This window comes from Sinohyriopsis cumingii, chromosome 5 (assembly GCF_028554795.1).
Source record: "Sinohyriopsis cumingii isolate HCF-2022 chromosome 5, ASM2855479v2, whole genome shotgun sequence".
Taxonomy (NCBI): Eukaryota; Metazoa; Mollusca; class Bivalvia; order Unionida; family Unionidae; genus Sinohyriopsis; species Sinohyriopsis cumingii.
In genome coordinates this window covers 44,049,146-44,071,930 of record NC_142965.1, presented here as the reverse complement: position 1 = coordinate 44,071,930, position 22,785 = coordinate 44,049,146, and the positions used below count along the sequence as shown (strand labels likewise).

Sequence of the window (22,785 nt, the reverse complement as noted above, 5' to 3'; positions counted from 1 at the left end):
CAATGTCTTCATTCAGTATAGTTCAGGTTACCGTAGAAACCCACTGTAGCAAAAGTAGTGTGTAGATTGAATTTAATGGGCCCCATATTTGCATTGGGAGTTCTTACATAAGCGATGACATGATTCAGCGTGTATAAACTGTCATAAATCTTTACAAAAAGTTCTCTTCAGTTCTATTGTTTTTCAAGATGACGGGGGTAGAAATTTTGCAGACACATCGACGGCACTCGTCCTTCGCAAGACACTACACGCCTTTTTCATTATGAATATGAATAAACAGAAATAATTAATTTAAAACACAATGAAACAAGTTTTTACACATAAACGAAAAAGTGTACCCATTTTATTCATCAATTATTGACGATGTTTAGAAGGCAAATTTTGGGTAGCTCATTCAAACAGTATGAAAGGTATTGTTGCGTCAACTTGCCGAGAAAATTGTACTTGGTCTAGCAACGATTGGTTAAATAGCTTCATGTATATACATTAAATACGAATAAATTTATCGAAGTGAGCAACGAGTGAAAAATGGGTCCATCATATTGGTTCTCCCTGGTCTGTGACCGTACTACTTCACAAATTCCACGTGCTAATTATGACCCCAAAACGATAATAGTTTGGACATCACTTATTCGACTTGCGTAAGAGCACTGGTATACGAGTTGTAAATGGAAGATTAAGTGACGATGCTGGTAAGGGTCAGTGCATGTTGGACAGTAAATGGAGAAGACACAACTGATCATATCTTGACTACTGAGAATAATTTCTCCTTCAGAGAATAATTTCTCCTTCAGAGCACACAGCTGCACAGAATTTTAAAATCGTAGTTCATTGTCGTTACAAAAATGGTCGCAGAATTCAATTAATTTTACAGTACTACAAGATAAATGGAATCCTGTTTTCAAAATGGCGTTCCTTGATGACATGCAACGGTACATTGGGGAATTGCAAGAACACTTTAATAATAGTACTATTGGATTCATTGGCCAAAGAAAATACGGTAAAAAGAAGAGCTAAAGCATTGACGCACTTTATTACCAAAAATTGCAAAATGATATTTTGAAAAACGACATATTTTCGGGATGGAAAATTTAATGTTCCTACTAAAGATAATATTTCTTGGGTTTAATGATAAATGCACAGAAAAGAAATAAAACTATATGAACGTGTTTTGATTAATTACAATTCTTTCAAGACTGACGCAAATAAAATAAATAAAAATAATAAAAAAATAGTTCTGCTGAAAGCGTACATTACTCCAAAATTTATCAAGTGGGCAAATATTGCATGGTTTACGGTAAGGACATCCACTTTAGTTTTGGAATCTTTTTAAGTCTGAAACGTTCTGGTAATTATTCAAAGATTTACAGTGATTTTTATGAACATTTAAGTCAACATCTTACCACAAATTAATACTGGTCAATTAGAGCAGAGTATAAACAGACAAGACGAAGGTAGACCTGATTATTTAAGGGAACTTATCTTTGCAGAGTTTGGTACTCCAAAAATAGCTAAAGCACTTAGCTCACTTGTAAAATATTTAAATACTAATAAACCACAAAGTCTTGACACGGTTTTCAATAAATACACTAATAAACCACAAAGTCTTGACACGGTTTTGAATAAATACACTAATAAACCACAAAGTCTTGACACGGATTTTAATAAATACACTAGTGAAGACGCTTCCACTTTAAGCAATGCAGAAACCTTTTGATATGATGTTTAGTAGCGGTATTTATTCTAAAAATTGGAGCAAGGGCCTTATAATACCCGATTTAAAAAAGGTGTTTTATCTGATGCAAATAGTTGTAGAGAGATGACATTGCATAACCGTATAGGAATAGTTTTCACTAGTATATTCAATTAAATCAGCGACTCTCCTCTTAGGCCATTAAACGTGATATTACTCTTGACGCACAATTTGATTTTAAAATGAACAATAGGTCAGTTGACGCTATTTTTATATTGTTTTTAATCAAAAGCTACTCAAAGGGGAAAAACGCTCTTTCATGCCTTGATTGATCTCAAAGAAGCATTTAATTATGTAGAAAGGGCATGCCTAAGGCATAAAGTAGTACAACGCAGAGTGACTGTGAAAATGTTAAAAATAATAAGATCTATTTACAGCTCAGTGCAGTCACGTGTAAAGCATTCAAACTAACACTGAGACTATTACGATTGTGTTATTTATATGATTTAATTTATATCTAATTTAATTGTTTGTGAGCTTTTTTGTTTTTGTTTTTTTTAATTTTTAATTTCATTGTATGTCAAAATAATGTAGTTCTGTTTATTAGGAACTCGATACTATTTCCAGAAAATAGTTTGACCTTGACTGTTCATTTTTGTAAACACATAAGGCTGACCTGGTTCCCGACCTTAATTCAAAATAAGTAACAGTCACGTCAACAAGTTCTTTTCAATTTATTTGTATTGTGAGAATAATAAGGTTGAGATCGAGGCTGTGTTGGATACGTGACCCTCGACTTGTAAATAGTTTTTAGTGAAGTAAACAACTTTTATTTTCGGAGTAAAATGATTGGTTCTTATCAAGGACGTACAGGGGCTACGTAATTTGTTTAAAATATGTAAACATGATCATGTGACCCTTATTCGGGCATCTGTTTTGTGTAAAATTCAAATTTTAAACCATCGTTTTAGAGAAATAATCTCAGTTAGGCATCTAAACACTGAGACGTAAAGATGTTTCTTTTGTTGTGTCATTTTGGGGAATTACATTTTAATGTTTATTTCAATTATTTGGATTCAAAAGGATTAATTCGTTTCTCTGGAAATATTTTTGAGTGCATATACAGAATTCTTAAACAAAGACATTTCTTTAAAAAAAGCTTTTGGATTTCCAAAACCGGAGGATTATTTCTTGTGTTTCTACAAGGAACTATAGGAAACAACATTGAACAGGATACAGCATACGTCATCGCCTTCCATATTGGATTCTTCGTCGGAACTAGAACTTGAAATCATTAGAACATTTAATTATTAGGACTTCTAAAATTGTGATCGTGGATTATTCTTGGATTATTTTTGGATTTGATTATTAAAACCGTAAGTTCTTACTTTTTTATTTTTACAGTATTTTTCCAGGGAAATAAATAATTTGTTAAACGTTTTAAGCTTGTTGTTTTCACTCTTTCTTGTGTTACTGTTTATTCGAGCCTAAACACGTAACATAAGAACTGTTCACTTAACCTTTCTTTTAAGGAGAAAGCCTCTCACCTTTTTTGTTTTCACTTCAAATTAATGATCCAGGTAAATGCATTGCATTTGAATATTGAGGCTGATATCATTTTAGAAGAAATGTCCGTACATCTTTTATTGCTTGTTGATGACACAATGATATTTTCCAAAACAGCAGATGGTGTACAAGTATCCTGAGATAAGTTACAATGCACACTGTATAAGATGGAATATATTTATAAATACCGATAAGAAGTTACGATTTTGACAAAAGAGTTAGAAGACTAGAATTATTATTTAGATAAGGAGATGCATTATTAAACATTGTGGATAATTCAATTATTTCGGACTTGGTTTTACCAGCTGAGGCTCGTTTCGCTGTGCTACAGAGACTATTGCAGGAAACGGTGTCAAAGCAATTAACGTATTCCTGAATAATACGAATATTCTACCATGTTCAGTGAAGGCAGTGTGTGATTTCTTTGATTCTTTTGTATCCCCTATTTTGTCTTATTGCTGAGAACTTCGGGCAGATTTGAAAACAGACAATATAGAACGGGTACATGGAAATATTGCAAATGGTTACTAGAGGTTGAACTTTCTATGAATACATTTGTATATAGAGAATTCGGCCGATATTCACTTTACTTGAATATATACATATACACCATTAAGTACCTGTTATACTGTTGAACACCAAAACTTGTATTAGTTCAAAAATATATCAAATACTGTTTACTGATTGTGAAGGGAAAACTTCTAAAAACTGGGTTTCTAATGTGAGAACGATACCACTCATCTCAGGCTTTGTACCCTAATTCAGTCCAGTAATACCCTAATTCAGTTTGATATTACCTTAATTCAGTCTGGTAGTACTTTTATTCAGTCTGGTATTACCTTATTCAGTGCGGTATTACTGTAATTGGTCTGGTATTATCCTATTTCAGTCCGGTATTACCCTAATTCAGTCCAGAAATCGTCAATTTCTTCGCTCTGTGACCAACGACTTGAAGACATTCTGACTGGAGTTCAGCAGTTACTTCGAAAACTTCGTATACCTATAAAGCTATAAGAGATATCTTCCTGTCTTAGATAAAAGTTATCTACAGAAAGCCTTTAAGTAAATCAATTGTTTCATCACCTCCATTAAGTATCGAGACTGGTAAAATGTAGGAACGAGGAGCATGAAAGGAATTGTGATTAGGTGTGTGATTAGGATTTTTAACGCAGCTTTAACAATTTTTCAGTCATATCGCTACGATGTCTGCAGTGTGGCAGTTTATAGTGATGTCCAGCACTGGGGCATCACCCAGTCACATTATCCTGCCACCAGGCTGACCAGTCCTAACACTAACCTCTTAATGCTGAGCGCCAAGCGAGGCAGCTGTTAAGACCATTTTTGTAAGTCTTTGGTATGACTCGGCCGGGGATCGAACCCACAAGCTCCCGCTTCCGAGACGCACGCTCTAACCACTAGGCCACCGGAGTGGTCTGAAATGAATTATAAACTTTGTGTAAATAATGATACGTAAGATGAATGCCATATCGTTTTTAATGTCCTCTCTCACATTTAGAAAATCTTATTTTAATCCTTATCTCTGTTAGATACGAGGCATATGTAATCTTTTAGAATTAAAAATGGAGATTTAACAATTGTAAATTATCTAGGTACATATGTGTTTAATGCATTCAATAAAGCTTTATTTTACTCTTTTTTCTCTTCTTGATAATTGTAATTTCAATTGACTTTACAACATTGATGCTGGAATACCTTTTTGATAATAATAATAATAATAATAATAATAATAATAATAATAACAATAATAATAATAATAATAATGATGACTTTGTATAGCGCCTAATCTTTAGAAGCTCTAAGCGCTTTACAACATTAGACAACACCTATAAGATGTTGTTGTTCTAGGGTTTAACGCCATTTTTCAGCACAAGATAGGCTATACATGGCGGCCAGTATAACTGGTGGAGGAAGAACCCTGGAAAACCCAGGGAAGAACCACCGACCCAAGAGAAGCTACTGGCAGGCTTTCCCACGTACCCACGCTAGCCGAATCTTGGACTCGAACCCACGCAGACAGAGGTGAGATGGTAGTGATCCGGAACGGTGAGCGCTTTAGACCACTCGGCCACTCGGGGCCCCTAAACAACACCTATAAGATAAAAAAAAAACATATACTGATACGATTACAAAAACAAACAGCATGAAATTAGAAAACATTAAAAAAACATGCTGAGAATATTTAAGGTAGGAAACATCATTAGGTCTTTAAGTTTGTTCTTGCAGTCGAAATAAGTGAGCTTTGAAAGCCGTCTTGAATGTGATCACCGTGTCTTTGTGTATAAGTTCAGTGGGCAATTCATTCCACGTTGCTGGGCCCTGGTATGCAAAAGAACGCTGTCCATATGACTTTGTTTTCATAGTGGGAATAATGAGTATACGATTGTCAGAAGAGGAGCGTAAGTATCTTGCTAGTGTTTACACATGGGTGAGGTAGGATAGGTATGTTGGACTAGAGTCCGACAGTGAAACGTAGCGCAGAGAACAAAATTTTGTTTGATTCTGGATCGAATGGATAGCCAGTGTAGGATACAGAGCAGCGGGGAGGTGTGCTCTGATCGTGGTACTCTAAGTATGATCCGAGCAGCTGTGTTTTGAACTTTCTGAAGCAGATATCGAGATGAACCAGACAGAATTGAGTTACAATAGTCCAGTCTTGAAAGTACTAATGAACACACAAGTATTTTAGTGGCATCAACTGAAAGATATTTGCGAATTGAGCTGATGAGTCTCAGTTCAAGATATGCAGCCTTGCATATGTTCCTGACATGTTGGTGCAATGTGAGAGTACTGTCCAGAGTAACACCTAGGTTTCGTACTGATTGTTTGAATTTAATGTTGGTGTTGCTGATATTTATTGTTTGAGGTAAAGGATGTGAATGAGAAAGTCTTTGTGTTGTGATCAGAATGGTCTCAGTTTTATCATCATTCATCTGCAGCTTGTTACATGTCATCCATGATTTCACATCATAATGCACCTCTCTACACCTTGGATGGTAGCATCAACTTCAGTTGGGTGGCTAGATTTGTATATTTGGGTGTCACCTACGTACAAATGGTGAGACACTGGATGATGATCTATGACACTTGGGAGCGAGTGAGTGTACAGAGTGAAGAGAACAGGTCCAAGAACAGACCACTGTGGAACACCACAACATAGATCAACTGGGCTGGAGTGTATTCCATTTGCAGATACAATTTGTGTCCTGTTGACCAAGTAGGACTTGAACCACAGTAAGGCTGTATCGTTAATGCAAAATACATGCTGGAGGCGGTGAAGTAATATATCATGGTCTATTGTGTCAAATGCTGCAGACAAATCAGGGAGGGTGAGGACTGTAATCTTTCCTCTATCCAACGCAGAGAGAATGTCATTAACTACTTTTAGAAGAGTAGTTTCAGTACTGTGGCAAGGGCGATATGCAGATTATACATTACTAAAAAGATTGTTTGAAGTTAGATGAGATACAAGCTGGGATATAACAACCTTTTCTAAGATTTTTGATATGAATGGGAGATTAGAAACTGGGCGGTAGATCTTTAAATAGTCATGGTCTAGTGTTGGTTTCTTCAGCAGAGGCTTTACAATGGCAGTTTTGAAAAATGATGGGAATTCACCGGATGAGACAGAGGTATTAATAACATCAGTTAGTGAAGGCAATACTGGATCTAAGCACTCAAGCAGCAGTGATGTTGAAATTGGATCAAGTTCACATGACTTTGGTACACTCTTCATCAGGATTGTACGTACGAAATCCATAGAGACAGGTTCAAATGCTGCTAATGGTTAATTTATTATCTCAAGCATAGTCAATTATATTTCGTTTAAAATGATTTTTTTTTCTTCTGTCACGTCACTCTGAATTGACTATCAGAAACATTATGATTAAATCTACGGGTATAGAGTGTATTAGCTTTGAGTTATGTTCTTTAGTCCATGATTCTGTTGTACACAAATAACGATATGTGTTGCGCATGAAAATTACAGTTATATAACAAAAAAAATCAGACAGAAAGACAGGTGGATTAATTATTACAGAAACATAGGCAATTACAAAAACGAGACAGATGGACTATTACGGACACAGAGATAGGAAATTGCAAACACAGTGATATATAGATGAGATATTACTGACACACAGATCGACAATTACAAACATAATGATGTGTGTGCGTGCGTGCGTGTGTGTGTGTGATTTTAATTTTTAACGTAGCTTTAAAAAAATTCAGTCATATCATTACGATATCTGCAGTTTGGCAGTTTATTATTGATGTCTAGTACTGGGACTAATCTTTATGTGTAGACGTCCAATAGCCAGACTATACGGTACATTTTTGGTTGTGAGGAAGACATACTGTAATCAATTTAATGTTTTGTTTTTGTTTCTTTCTTCCTATTGTACAAAACCTACCAGTATGGGTCTGAAAACAGATTATTTAAAATTAAAAAGGTCGCTTTACCCACCCAGCCGTTTTCTCACTGAGTTAGTTGGTAAGATAGCAGAATAACTGAACAATAAACATAGGAATGAGCTCTGAACAAATGCCTTCAGGGTAATTCTCCCCTACCCCACCATCACTCGGCAAGCCTCGTTACCTTTTAATGAAAACTTTGTACATCTCGTGGTATATCAATGATACAGCGTGCGTACTTAAAAGCATGTTGTGGGATTATATGTATAAATAAAGTATTTCGTGGGATTATCTGTGGGAATAAGCATGTCGTGGGATTATAGTGTATTCCACCTGTCGTGGGATAACATGTGTGAATAAGGATTCCGTATGAACATATATGTGAACAACCATGTCTGATCATATTTCCAAATAACCATGTCGTGGGATTGTATACGTGAACACATAACACATGAAAGTGATTCCTACTGCAGTCAAACAAGTTTATAAAACACTAAAGGAGGGGATATAGAATTAATATGCACATTTCCATGCGGGATTATTGCATTATAATAAATGAAGATGGGATTTTTATTGGTGGATTTACAGAACAAATAGCAAGCAAACATGGTCTGTGTATTTTTTTTATAAAAAATCTTCTCACTTGCTGATGGGGGTGGAGGTGGAATGGGATATTACAGTCCTCCAGATCATCTACTTAGAGCGTACAGGCAACTATTATCATTATCTTCATATCAATCGTCATCGTCGTCATCACATTTGGCGAAGCAGCAGCACTATCACAAACACAGCCACCGCCTAAATCTGTGTTGTTTTTATATCTATAAAGTTTTGATTTGGTCTTGTTCTTAACTTGTAAAAGTACTGTTTACAACTTTTTAAAAAAAATCCTGTTTATAACTTTAAAAGTCCTTATTTTAACAGTTTTATCATTTATTATTTTAGTTTACTTTAAATGATTGTTGATGCATAAGCTTCGGGTATGTTGAGCGCTGTCATAAGACACCGTCCGTAACATTGCGAAGATCATAAAACTTTCTTAGCTTTAGCGAAACCCTCTTGGGAAAGAGGCGTACCTAAGACAGATTCGTGAAAATGGACCAAGTACGCTGCCTATATATATGATAGGGTCCAGGCAGAAGATAAAACGTTGGCCTTTGGAAGGAACCAAATACCGTTTGTTTCCAATATAACATGACTACCTTCCATGCGATTTATTTGAATGTCTCAAAGTTTACTGAAGTTAACTAAAGAATATTTGTATTAGGTCTTTACATCGACAGTTCTAACGGCATTAGGCAAACGTTTTAAAAGGAACAGCAACGTATTGGTCTCTTTCGAATATTCAATCATTTGTGAAGTGAGGAAGATATAGTTTTCTCTCTCAAGTATATGCATTAAAAAAGAACAAGAATAAACATATTGTAATCAACAAATTTGAAATTGAAAAGAAAATTAGTAACAAACATTTTTATCGACAAATTTGACTATTTAAATTAACAAACATTTTTATAGACAAATTTGACTATTAAAAGAAACAAACCTTTTTATAGGTAAATTTGACTATTTAAATGAACAGACATTTTTTTTAATAGCAGATTTGATTACATAAATTAACAAACATTTTTATAGACAAAATTGATTGTATCAATTAACAAACATTTTATAGACAAATTTGACTATATCAGTTAACAAACATTTTTATCGACAAATTTAACTAGATAAATTAACAAACATTTTTATCGTCAAATTTGACTACATAAACTAACAAACATTTTTATCGACAAATTTGACTATATAAATTAACACACATATTGCTGTAAATCACCATTTTTCAGATCAGACAAAAAAAAAAACCCCACAATAAAATAGCACCATCAAAATTCCATACTACATTTTGAGAAACTACTCAAAATGTATTTTAAATGCAAATCTACAAACAGTTTTAAAAGCGTTTTACTGACAGAACAATTGTGAAATAGAATGTCTGTTAGGGCTAAGATAAGGTTTTCTCTAAAAGCGCAAATTAATCATTAGAGCAAGAAATAGAAGGTCATTGTGGCCTAGTTTCCGCGTTTGTTTCACAACAAACCAAGCCTACGTCTCGAGAAAATTGAAATAAGTACACAAAATACAATGTTATGATGGAAGTGAAAAATATTCTAAGAGAAGTAACTCTTCGTGTTGTATGAATGTGCATTCTTTTTCGCGTACTTAGCTGCCCAATATTAGCTTTATCATGGAGTTACCCCAAAATTAATCAACCATGTAAACAAAAGTGTTACTTGGTTTACTCATATAACATCATAAGCTCTAACATTTACGTTTCAAAGGTAAAGATAATAAACATATAGGTATGTATTACATTAAATAATGAATTAATGACAAAAATGGCATTGCGCTGGTTACAGTCACTTTTGTCCACCTCGTTTATATAATTGTAAGCATTAAATAACTCCAGTGTCGTGGAAATTTTTCTGAACAGAAGCATGACAGAATAGGTTTCTTTTCTTAGTTCGACTTCACCTTTTAATACTAAATCCAGAATCCAGAGTTACACAACGTGTTTATTACAAGATAAAATCTATGGGTATTAAATAACGACCAATAGAACAAACAACGCCTTTATTCTCATAACCACACGAAAGAGTTAACTTATTTTCACTCTGTAAAGTTCGGATGTTGATGGGACTACGTGTGTATCTAAGCTTAGTATGTTGGATATTAAGGTGACTTTTGACAATATCATAATATGGTGATAGGTCCGTTAGTTGAAACAGATAAATGTTTTTCAAAGATATAAAGATTAGGAAGTTTCGAATATCTTTTGGGAGAGTCCCAAAGAAAGGACGTCTGAGAAAGCAACAACAACAACATCAAATGAGCTGAACTGAAGTCTGGATGACATGGCCGTGATGCTTTAAGAGTTACGTAGACAATAATGAGATGTTTCATATCTCCTTTGCGGAAGAAGGTTGCTTTATTTAGGTACTTGTGTATTTATAATCAAATGCAATATGCATAATCTTTTCCGCCTTCCTTGTGAAATCTTTACTAACGAGTTACTGCATACAAATGCTCTCTAGAGCAATAGATTGGGACCGCATCTTCAAATTAATTTTTTCCCATAAACTATCATAAACTTTTATGGAGCAATTATTCCAGACTTGAGAAATATATTCTAAAATTGGACATACCAATAGTATATATAGTTTTGACCAAAGCTGTCATGCGAAAATTGCTTCAAGTTGCGCGCAACACAAATATTTACGTATCTGAATAATCATGCTAATATGATCATCACATGTAGCACCTGAGGATAACGTTAGTCCAATTAATTTTAGAAGGGAGGTAATGCATATTATGAAAAGAGAACGTCGGATAGGAAAAGTCTGTCTGCCTGTATGCGATTAATAAATTGTCTGTTTTCGAAGTGTTAAAAGTAACAAGCATATCGATTGTTCTTGCATTAAGTTATTCAATATCATTGTTAATAATCCTTTGTACTTGTGAAGGGCCTTTAGAGGAAGTTGCAAATAGCATTGCATGCGAGTTGAAGGTGTCTGCTATATCGCGGACATAAGAAAGTAATAGTAAAGGCCTAGAACGGAACCTTTGGCAACCCCAGTAGTTATTTGACATTTTGAAGATACTGGAGTCCGATCGAAAAATCTCTGGTAGCGGTATGATAAGTAATCTTCGATCTACGATAGGAACTTACCGGCAATTACATATTTTGAAACTAATTTACTAACCATAATCTATCAAAATTTTTAACGACATAAAAAACCATTAAACATGTGATTTCATTCGAATCAAGAGAAACATATTGTATGATACATTTGAATTCGTACATGAGTTGTTGAAAGTTTTAGAAGAAATCCAGATTGATAGTAATACCTGAAATAATTCTCATGTATTCAGTTATATACATGCATGAATATAATTCTTTGAAAACCTTGGACACACAGCTTAGTAGAGAAACTGGTCTCTAATTAGTCGATAGTGTTTGTCTCCTTTCTTGTAAATCGTCATGGCATGAGTTAACTTCCATGTGCGGTGAACATAATTGTTTCAACTGGTTAATATTTGCAAGGGCACGTGATAAGTTTCCCATCTACATTTTTAACAGCTTATGACTAATTTTATTGGGTCCAGCGGCTTTGTTTTGGGCAAGACTAATTATTATATTTATAATTTCTTGTTTATGTATAATGATATCATAATTCGTTTGATTTCTAACGTCAAAATGCGAGAACTGTTTGGCATTATTTATCATTCCCTTCACACACACACACACACACACACACACACACATATATATATATATATATATATATATATATATATATATATATATATATATATATATATATATATATATATACATACATACATACATACATACATACATACATACATATATATATATATATATATATATATATATATATATATATATATATATATATATATATATATATATATATATATATATATATATATATATATATATATATATATAACATGAAATGCATGAATCAACAACTCAGAATGGACTTTATATGAGATATGGTTGCATATATCAATAATAAGAGTTCCTATACGCCTTTCTACCTTCATATTATCTTTGTTCCGCTAAATTGATTAAAAAAAAGTAAAAAATCGAGTTTCAGAAATATGAAAATACTTCCACCACATAAAGAAAAACAAAGAAAAAAATAAATAAAAACTATTTTGAATATAAGAGTCTTTTCAGGCGTACTTTCCTAAAACTAGCATGCAGCGTCATGCAACAGTTCAAATCGAAAAGGATACACGATTGCATCATATTTGGCATCCCCCTCCCCAAATAGGAACAAATAAAAATATTTTAATGCGTCTAATACAATACATTTATACTGTTAGAACTGAAAGGCATACATTATGAATGTACACCGACGAAAATCTCATAAAGATGTTTCAAATCAAGGTTGACTTCGCAACACGCCGAAAACCTCACCATGCAATTTCTAGAAAAAGACGGCAATATTCTGGACTTCCATGTTGTTGAGCGCACTTTCTCAAGAAAAGGCGTATTCCCAGTTTCGTACAAAATTAACACGAAATTTAAATGGCCACCGTAGGTAGGGTTGTGTTATTGTTGTGCATTTACAATTTGTCAAACAAAAGATTTGATCAGAAAATATTCTGACATACTGCCGAAAGGACCGTTCAGCTAACCGTACCTCAAGAGCCGTACGAAAGACATGTAAGAGGTCTTGGTGCACCAAATCCAAAGGCGCCGGAGGTCTTCGGGCGCCATAATCTTTTGGGCCATCATCGTCTCAATGTAGTTGGAGATAACCCGTCCTAATTATTAGTATAACGTGTTGTTTTTTTATAGCACTATCAAATGTAAATAAATAAATGTTTCAAGTTTATTCCAAAATGTTTGCCTATCTAGACTGTCATGTAATTAGTCCTCAGTCCATAAATATCCGGAAGGACTTAGTTCGATCTAGTGGCGCACAAGTGATGCTTAAAAGATTCAATTTCAAAAGAAGACAGTACGTTGCTAGAAAAAGTGAACTATCATTATCTATTAGCAGATAAAAACAAACAAACAAACAAAGGATAAATAACAAAATTTGAACGAATAAAAATGCAAACGCCTTTACCTAAGAATTTAATCAAATTAAATTTTTTAAAATAAAATTCAACAATAGAAACAATCAAGCAGCAATGAAGAAAGCAATTGACCACATTAATTCCCATGTTCTTCTTTCATTGTAATCCTCCTGCCCTCCAGAAAGGTGGTGTGGGTAGATCATTGTCCCTTCCATAGACTGCACACTTTTTGAGGGGGCACGGGCTCTCCCTCCAGAGATACCTACAGCAAAGAAAATAATTCCTCTTCCCAATGCAATTATATGCTGAAATCACAACTGGTTTTCTAGTTTAGGACAAATTTATCCAAAATAGAATTTTTACGCGGAATGATATATAAGATCACAACATCCAATTTCAATATTTTTGTTTTTGTTAAAACTTCTCCTATTTAAGTTGTATGTATGTATGTATGTATGTATGTATGTATGTATGTATGTATGTATGTATGTATGTATGTATGTGGACTGAACATGCTTCGATACGAAAAATGTATTATCTTAGTATTTTAAGTATCAAATGCTGTCGTGTCGAATGTATACCTCTACTACAGTGAATGTTTCATTTGTTGTTTTTGTGTCGAATGTATGCCTCCACTCCAGGTAATATTTTTTTTTATATTTTTTGTTGCGTGTATTTTGGGAATTTTAGTTTTTGTTAATAAAAAAAATTAATTAAAAAAACATGAACGCAAATTTTAACATATAGAAAGAAACTATGATGCTGAGAACGCTAACCAGTAGAGTGTCTCATACTTCATTCTGTTAGTTCAAAACAGAGTTCAGAGAGTCTAGAATAAAGCTTGGTGTGGCGACTTATTCCGTGTTGTAACGTGTGCAGACATTTGATACCTTTGCTGCCGGAAAAGCGACTCGTACATCTCGGCTAAACATACAATCTGATTCAATTGGATGTATATAAATAATGGCACTGCTAGCACAACCCATATGATCCCTGGATCAGCCTTGTTTGTCGTTTGACACGGAGGAAACTTTTGCTTAGAATGGTGATAAAAAGTGGATTTAGAAAGAAATAAAATAATGTTAAATCTGCTGGTAGACGCCTTCAGATGTCTATATTTTTCGCCATGCTATCGAGATTCGTTGGAACATAAAGACGAATAAAGGTGTGAAGGTAGTTGCGTATATAGGGATGAGAGGGTGTCACATGCTTAGTAGAATACTGAACCGAGAAAATACTTTGGATGGCTTAGGTTGGTGAAGTGGTACTTCTGGTGGGGGAAAGTGAACATTTAGTGGACGCCATTAATCTAGGAGGGTCTTTGCTCGAGCATGAATATGTTTTCCAGAATAATTTTTCTCTCCAAGTCATTCCTCCTTCATCTTCCAGGGAGAAGAAAAAAAAAAACTTGAGAATTCTTTTTTAAAAAAAGTTATGGAGTGTTTTCCTCTCAGGGTGAAAAAATATCTTTAAAAGCGGAAGGAACATTTTAGCCCATAGATGTTTCCTCACCCACAGCGCCGTACCATTTTCAGTTGTAAAATGCCAATTTAGCGTAACACTGGTTCTGTAATACCTGCTCTTGTGTTCGTCATCCGGATAGCAGTTGTGTGAAGTGAGAACGTTAGCGCTCCTTTTTTTATTTAAAAAAGATACCCTTTGACCTTTCTAACTTACCTGACCCCGGCTACATGTGGTTTGCAGGCTGTGGTAGATATAGTAATACTGGAGTCAGTATGACTGGAAATGACTACTGGAATCCAATTATCGTTTTGCGCCGAACACTGAGACCTGGCGTCACTGGAGCAGCAAAGCTGTAACAAATCAAACACGCATTGTTAAAATGGCAGTATTTACTCATATTTGTAACTATATATATATATATATATATATATATATATATATATATATATATATATATATATATATATATATATATATATATATATATATGCATATGATCAGCTACTTATCACTTCCTAACGGTCATCGCAGCTGGTGAGACTGGTTCTGTACCAGTAGGCAATTTATACCCAAACGGGAATGTTATGTTAAAAAGGGTAAAATGATCATAGGCCCAAACGGGGATTTAACATTACAGAGGCACGATTTAATGTCAAAACTTTGTCCATGGATTTTGCATTATGGGAATGTGTGGGATGAAATGTAACATTGTAATAGTATGGGTCTATTTGGTCTCTAATAGGACTTTAACATGGAGTCTATAAAATTTTCGTTTGAAAACGGTCTGCAGATAATAGGTTTCAATGGGAAATTAACATTAGGCCACCATTTTGGTCGATTTATAGCCATAATGGGGTATACCATGTTAAACACGGTACAAAGATGAATGCTTTTGTAGGGAAGTTAACATAGGGCCGCCATGTTGAAATCAATAACGACAATATCTAATTTAAAAACACGGTTAATATTTTTCACATAATGCCTCTGTCTGGCGGGATAATCTAACAGTGTAACATGTTGGGACTCTGACGAGAAATGAACATGTGGAGTCTGTTTGAACTCTTATGGAACTTTAACATCATGGCATGTTACAGACAGCAAATTTAGGGAAAATAAACGTCTTGATAGCATTACGGTAAGCTAGTTGTGTTTTTAGAAGAAAATAATTTCATTCATCGGTTTCTAAAGGCCAGTGGTATTTTGCTACATTTTCGAAAGACGCAGAATATTTGGCATGTGCCAATTCGGTTCTTAAATTTCTTACAATTCGGTCAGCCTAGATTATCTTGACCTTGGTTCATAATTTGGAGCATGCCAAATTTGTTTCTTAATTTGTCACAAATTGGCCCGCCGCCAGCCCTAGAACTGACAGTAATGTTTGTTTACTGTGGCTGGAAAATAGTGTAGTCGAAACCGAGCGTAGCGGAAATCATATTAAAATTATCTGCAGATTGTCGGATTTTAGTAATAACATTTCAGCTACGCCTGGTATATATAATATAGTGCCCAGACAATCCAGTAATTGCTATTACAAGGCACTGGATTGGTGTGTGGATAATAGAGGGTGCATCTTCTTCATTTACGTCACCCTTGACTCCTAATTGAAAATGCATCGAAGGAAAAGAAGAAACAAGTTAGCAGTAGAAAGAAAATGAAAAATGTAAGAGAGTAAAACGGATATTGTGTGATGTGATTTTGAAATTTCATTGTGATTCTTGGTCATAAAACTACATCCGAAATGGTAAGTGTCTATAAGTAGCTATAGGTCTTTATTTGTTCGGGTTTTGTTTAGTTATGATGAGAGATTCACACACACACACACACACACACACACACTGTAACCTTTTTCTCTCCTTCTTTATATTTTCTACTTGCGGTTACAAGAATTATAACAGTGGTAGGGGATGTAAGTTTTGTTTTTCAGACGAGGGTAGGGAAGTTATTGGGAAATAGGGATTTATTTTAAGTTTATAGGAGATTTGAAATCTATTTTATACCCATTATTTTGAATCTTACTCTGTATAATCACAAAAAGTGCAACCACTTAACTTGAATATTTCTTTAAGCAAAATTTGCTGCCAATTAATTTGCAAAAACTTTAAATAGCCATTTCCAAACAATTTACATAGCCCTTGTCAAACAATGACAGCTAACACCTCTTATGAAAATTAAAGAGATGTCAGTCCTAGCTAGGTGTGGCAGACGTGTAACATAGTTTAATAGCTTAAACAATGTTGTTTTCAAGCCACGCATTCAGTAAACCAAGCGTACTGTCAGTGGAAGGTCTCTCAAATTTGTATCTACTTTAAGAATAAATTTGGTATACGGAGAACCATCAGGAAATATCAAGCTCTTGTAAGTTGACAGAATTGTAAAAGATATAAGAACAAAATTTGGCACAATGCATAAAGTCTGTATTCATTCGAAAATATATCCCCCCCCCAATGGTCTTCAGAAACTGATGAGAAAAAAAATTGACCGAACATTGGATTATATATGGGTGAAAGTAAAGATAGCAACACGTTTTATACCTAAACTTACTGTCTGTAATATAAGTAGCCATTTTTTAGTGGGAAACTTATATCTCCATTAAAGTTTATACAGACTCCATTTCCCGCCAGAGAGACTCATGACGCAGAAGCTATGAACCAATTTTGAATATAACATCTTGGGCCTGTACATATCAACATGGCGCCCCAATATTAAATTTCCATTAAAGGCTACAGTTAATTTACCCTGTTTTGTATAGTATACCCCCTTGTCGCTATAAACCTGCCAAGATGATTGCCTAATGTTAATTTCCTATTAACACATATAATCAGGAAACAATTCTTATATTCATATAATTGATTTTTAATTCACTCTTTTCTTGTGGTTCTTGATTTGAAAATTTCTGGTCCAGATTGTTTAACATTTCTGAATTCCGAAGATTGTTGAAACCAGTCACTGCATTAATATTGCATTCCACCGTTTTCTTCCTCACTAACGGGGACAGGGACAACTAAATTGATTGAAAAATTAACTGCGTTATCTCTATCAACATATTTATTTGAAGAAGTTGTTTCTATTTCCACCTCCCAGGGGTACTAATTATGTAATTTAAGTAATTTTCTTTCTTTTCATTGTACGAAGACCATGCCATTTAGCCCGAAGACGATTTTCAGGTATGGGCAAGAGAGACAGAACACTATATCACAGTCATGTAACAACGGTTACACAAAATATAGGCATATATAACATTTGTTCTAAAACTGTTGCACGAGGGGCTTGTAGAAGTACACGTATCTTGTTTACATACAAGTTTGTTCTAGAACTATTGTATCAGGGACTTTGTACATTTACACATATATTGTTTACAGTAACGCTTGCTTTAAACCTATTATACCAGGGACTTGTACATACACACGCATTTTGTTTACAGAAACGTTTGTTCTAAAGATATTGTATAAAATGACTTGTATATGTACACGTATATTTTGTTTACAGACAAGTTTGTTCTAAAACTATTGTACCAGGGACTTGAACACGTACACGTATTTTATTTACAGCTGTTTTACTAGGGACTTGTACATGTACATCTATAAGTTCCCGATTGTTCTCAGGAGTGATAAATTACCTAAACTTAAACAAATTACCGAAATTACCCTTTAGAAAATCAGAGGTGATAATGTTTGATTTGAAAATAAAGCTGTATTATAAAATTAAATTTAAGTATGTAATAAAATTGCCAGTAGACCGTGATTTGTATGTTATGGGGTTCTATCACATTCGTCACGTACGAGCTTTTCAACTCAACACAGATTCGTGCAATAACAACCCATAATGTACATATCACTGTACAGTAACTTCTTTGTACAGTGACATACGGTGGAGTCGAAGGAGGGGTTGTGGCGGTTTTTGATGGGGCTTTTTGCAGATGAAAATTTTATGCTATTTCATCCTCGCCCTAGCGCATGTATGTGCAGCTTCCGCCAGGGCGCTGGTCGAATAAGCGATTTTTAAAGCCACATCCTATGATGTCAATTGGCGGATAAAACCAGATCGTGTATCATAGGTTGTACACGCCTGCCTTAATGCAATGGGGGCAATTCCTCATAAACCTGTATTTGGACGTGGGGGTGGGGGCATGTTGGCAACTGACATAAAACCTGTTCTCTGTCGCAAAGAAGGGACAACACTAAAGAACATTGCGCCATTCCCTCACGACGCATCGAACCCTCGCACCGCCACTTGTGCCATGACATAAGTTGCTCTTAATTTGTAGAAAGCATCAGGCAGCCATTGCAACCCATATAATCCTAATTTCTACGTCTCATTTGTAAGATTCTTCCTTTCCTCCTCGTCTTTCTCAACATCTTTTTTAAGGTTAAGATAGTCATACCTCCAAGCTATCATTACTCCGTACTTGTATGGGGACAGTCCCGTAGCTGAATTCGATATTAAGTGTGTGTGACCTTTCGTCTAGATGGAATGCCGATGGATAGGGTCCCTGATAATCTAGCCCTTGTTCACTGTAGGCCACGGCTCGTCCGGCCAGGGAGAGTCTATAGGCAATGTCTTCTTTAAAACGGGGGTGAATTCTAGGACATAAAAACATGTTGTTATTCATGTATTACTGTCATCCAACTGACAACATCATATATATTGCTATGGAGATCATACAACTCTTATATTGAGTTTCGACCAATCATATGTATCTTTACAAATGTAGATTTTGTTTCCTTTTTTCAAACTCTATCTTAGAAGTTTTATGATTTCCAGGCCTGCCGTCCCAAAATGTGTCAATAGATCAGGGCGTTTCAAGGTAAAGTAATGTTAATTAGAAGACGTACACACATGTACAGCAAATGCAAAACATAAATTTGAATTTTGAAAACAAAATTAATGTACAGTAAAAAAACATAATGCTTGTTTTAAATTAATAATGAGAACAAGGAGCGACGTTTACAATATCAAATGTAGTGATATCCAAAGATAACGGATTAGTTGCAATCTCTCTCTCTCTCTGTCTCTCTCTCTGTGTAAGCTATATATAAATAGGTTCCTTATTAAATTTGATAATAAACCATATCTTAATTAGGAAACTAATACGGACTTTAGTTTTATTAATAACAAGACAGGATCTCAGTTAAGTCATCATGTCTTAAAATGTTAGCAAAGATTTAAATATGCGTTTCAACCCATAATCGTTTTGATGTGTACGACAATTGTCTTATTATCAGTAACATCGGTGGCTCAGTAGTTGATAGAACGTTCGATAGCCGTCCAGGTCTGCCCGGGTCGGCTTTTAGCCCATAATTCCTCGCCTGATATAACCGATAATGTGTTAAAAGTGCGTTTAAAACCAAGAACACCATCATCTTACCACCAAACCCACAATTTAGACCGCTCCGGTGGCGAAGTGGTTAGAGCGTCCTTCTCGAATGTGGAGGGTCGTGGGTTCGATCCTAGGCCGAGTCATACCAAAGACTTACAAAAATGGTACTAACAGCTGCCTCGCTAGGCGCTCAGCATTAAGAGGATAGTGTTAGGACTGGTCGGTCTGGTGTCAGGATAATGTGACTGGGTGGGACATCATGCTACATGTCTGCGGCATGATGCCCCAGTGCTAGACATCACTATAAACTACCACACTGTAGACATCGTAGCATTATGACTGAAAACGTTTTAAAGTTACGTTAAAAATCCAAATCTCACTCACTCCAAATCCACATAGTACGAATAAGCTTGTTTAGTTGTTGGTTTACCGCGGCGTTGCGGACCAAAGCCTGTAAGTATAATACTCGTTGGCTTGATATTTTAAAACGAAACTCACTTTCCCCAAATTCTACACGAGCCCTAGAGTTAATTTGCCAACTCTAAATTGATTATTATTGGACTTTGCATAATTGCGACCATCGTATTTGAAATCATAATGGTCTACAAGTTATCTGATCTTCGCGAATGTACGACCACACACACACACACACACACACACTGGGTTGCATTTTAGGTAAACAGTTTTCTTTATATTTTCATTTGAATGCCACATTGTATGCACGAATTCAGTTTACCAATTTTGTTTTCGATGACTGCTGCTTTGAGACATTTGGTAATATAAAGTCTGCCATAAGTGTTATTTACTCAGATTGCTGGATTCAAAATGTCTGTTTAAATCCAAGACATATGTTTAATCCAGACATAATCTCTGTCAAAAATAGTCCAGATACTCACGAGCCTTGCGGAGACTGGAAATCTGGCAAATCCACAGCAACCGCCATGAAAGTTTTCGGAATGTTCGGGTTTGGCGCAAATCCGTAACCGGCGGTCTGGGCCCATCTAACGATTGGGAATCCTAGAGATGCCTCATTCTCGCGCCACGGAGCCAACTGAAGACAAAGAAAGTCAGTTTCAGGTAATGGATTGTTCCTTGCCATTATTCAACAGTGGTATTACAACACAACGTGGATACCAGGCCAGGTCAGGCGTGTTTATTTTCGCGCCTTGGCATTAACCAATGACAGATTAACCACATTTAGTTGCAGGGCTGGTGCACTGTCCTTGCTCTATAATAATAATAATAATAATAATAATAATAATAATAATAATAATGTATTTATTTATTGAGAGTAACTCATTTAGTCAAGGACTATTTTCCGTTGAGGCCCTCTTAAGAAGAGTATAAAATTTTCATTATATGAAGACAGCAATAATTAGTGTTTATTTTAACATGTTTAGTATTAAAATACTAAATTCCATTATCTATTAGGAAAACATGCATGCTCATGATATCTCTTCTTAAATACTGTAATAGTTTCAGTTGATTTTACATGTGGTGGGAGCTTGTTCCACAGAACTGTACTACAGTATTGGAAGCTCTTTTGAAAATTGATATGTTCTTGGTTTTGGTGCATGACGGTTTCTATGTGACGATAATCCCAACTGGTACTGTGTTGAAAAAGGCCTGAATAAGTCCTGAAGATACTCTGGTGCAGCTCCATGTAGACATTTATACACAAGAACTGCCTTGTGAAAATCTATCTTTAATATATTGTGAACCATAATAGTTCTGTAAACAATGCTTTTGATGGCTGATCAATAGATGCGTCTAAACTTATGCATGCTGCCCTTTTTTGAAGTTAATAAATCAGGACAAGCTGAGATTTGTCACAGTTTCCCCATAGAGTCAAACGGTAATCCACTGTTGGAAGAGTGTATAGATTACGAGTTTCTGTAGGTAAATATTTCTTGATTCTGCTGACTAGGGCAATTTTGGAAGACAGTGTTTTACAAAACTCGCCAGTGTGGTCATCCCATTGGAAATGAATATTCACAGACACACCTACAAGCTTTTCATGTTTGACACTTTCTAACTGACGATTATTTATTGTAAGAGATAGTTCTGAGTTCCATAACTTTAGATGTTGTGATGTCCCCAATTTAATAAATTTTGTCTTACCTTCCTTAATTACCATCCTATTGTGTTGTGCCCAATTTTGAACTCTAAAAGGTCCAAGTCTAATCTTTTTCCCGATGATTTCAGTATCAGAACTAGATGTATATAAGGTTGTATCATCTGCAAACAAATCTATATTTGTGGATTTATTATTTAATGGTAGATTGTTTACATAGATAAGAAAGAGGAGATGATTTAAAACAGAGCTTTGGAGGAGCCCTGAATTTGCCAATGCTTAATATTGAGACCTTTGGTTTAGGTATGATTTAACCCAGTTTTTACAAAAAAGATTGTCAAACCTGTAACAGTTCAGCTTTTGCTGCAGAATTTCGTGATCAACGAGATCAGAGGCTCTCTTGAACTCAAGTTGAAGAATCCCATTCATAGAACCATTATCCATTTCTTGAAGTCAAATATCAGTTAATTTGGTAAGTTCTGTTTGGCATGAGTGGAACTTTCTAAATCCTGATTGTGCCTTATGAAATAGACTGTAAGTTTCATAAACCTCACAGACCTGCATAACTACTCGCTTTTAAAATAATTTTGATATATGGATATGGGTCTGTACTACCCTGGATCCTCCTTT

General features: G+C 35.0%; 1 protein-coding gene and 1 long non-coding RNA gene across 2 annotated transcripts in view; one reads left to right on the top strand and one right to left on the bottom strand.

Annotated features, from left to right (window-relative positions):
* Window positions 1-13,333: 13,333 nt before the first annotated feature.
* Window positions 13,334-22,785, bottom strand: part of LOC149799043 (sialate O-acetylesterase-like) — a 54,339-nt gene continuing 44,887 nt past the window's right edge. Inside the window, exons 7-10 of the mRNA XM_089958006.1 lie at window positions 20,978-21,132; window positions 19,146-19,344; window positions 14,978-15,114; window positions 13,334-13,562 (exon numbers count right to left, since the gene is read on the bottom strand). Of these exons, the coding sequence (XP_089814132.1) occupies window positions 13,457-13,562; window positions 14,978-15,114; window positions 19,146-19,344; window positions 20,978-21,132 (597 nt within the window). The 3' untranslated portion in view covers window positions 13,334-13,456. The remainder of the gene's footprint in view (window positions 13,563-14,977; window positions 15,115-19,145; window positions 19,345-20,977; window positions 21,133-22,785) is intronic.
* Window positions 16,415-22,785, top strand: part of LOC149799042 (uncharacterized) — an 83,558-nt gene continuing 77,187 nt past the window's right edge. The window contains exon 1 of the long non-coding RNA XR_016421075.1: window positions 16,415-16,505. This is a non-coding gene — a long non-coding RNA (uncharacterized LOC149799042). The remainder of the gene's footprint in view (window positions 16,506-22,785) is intronic.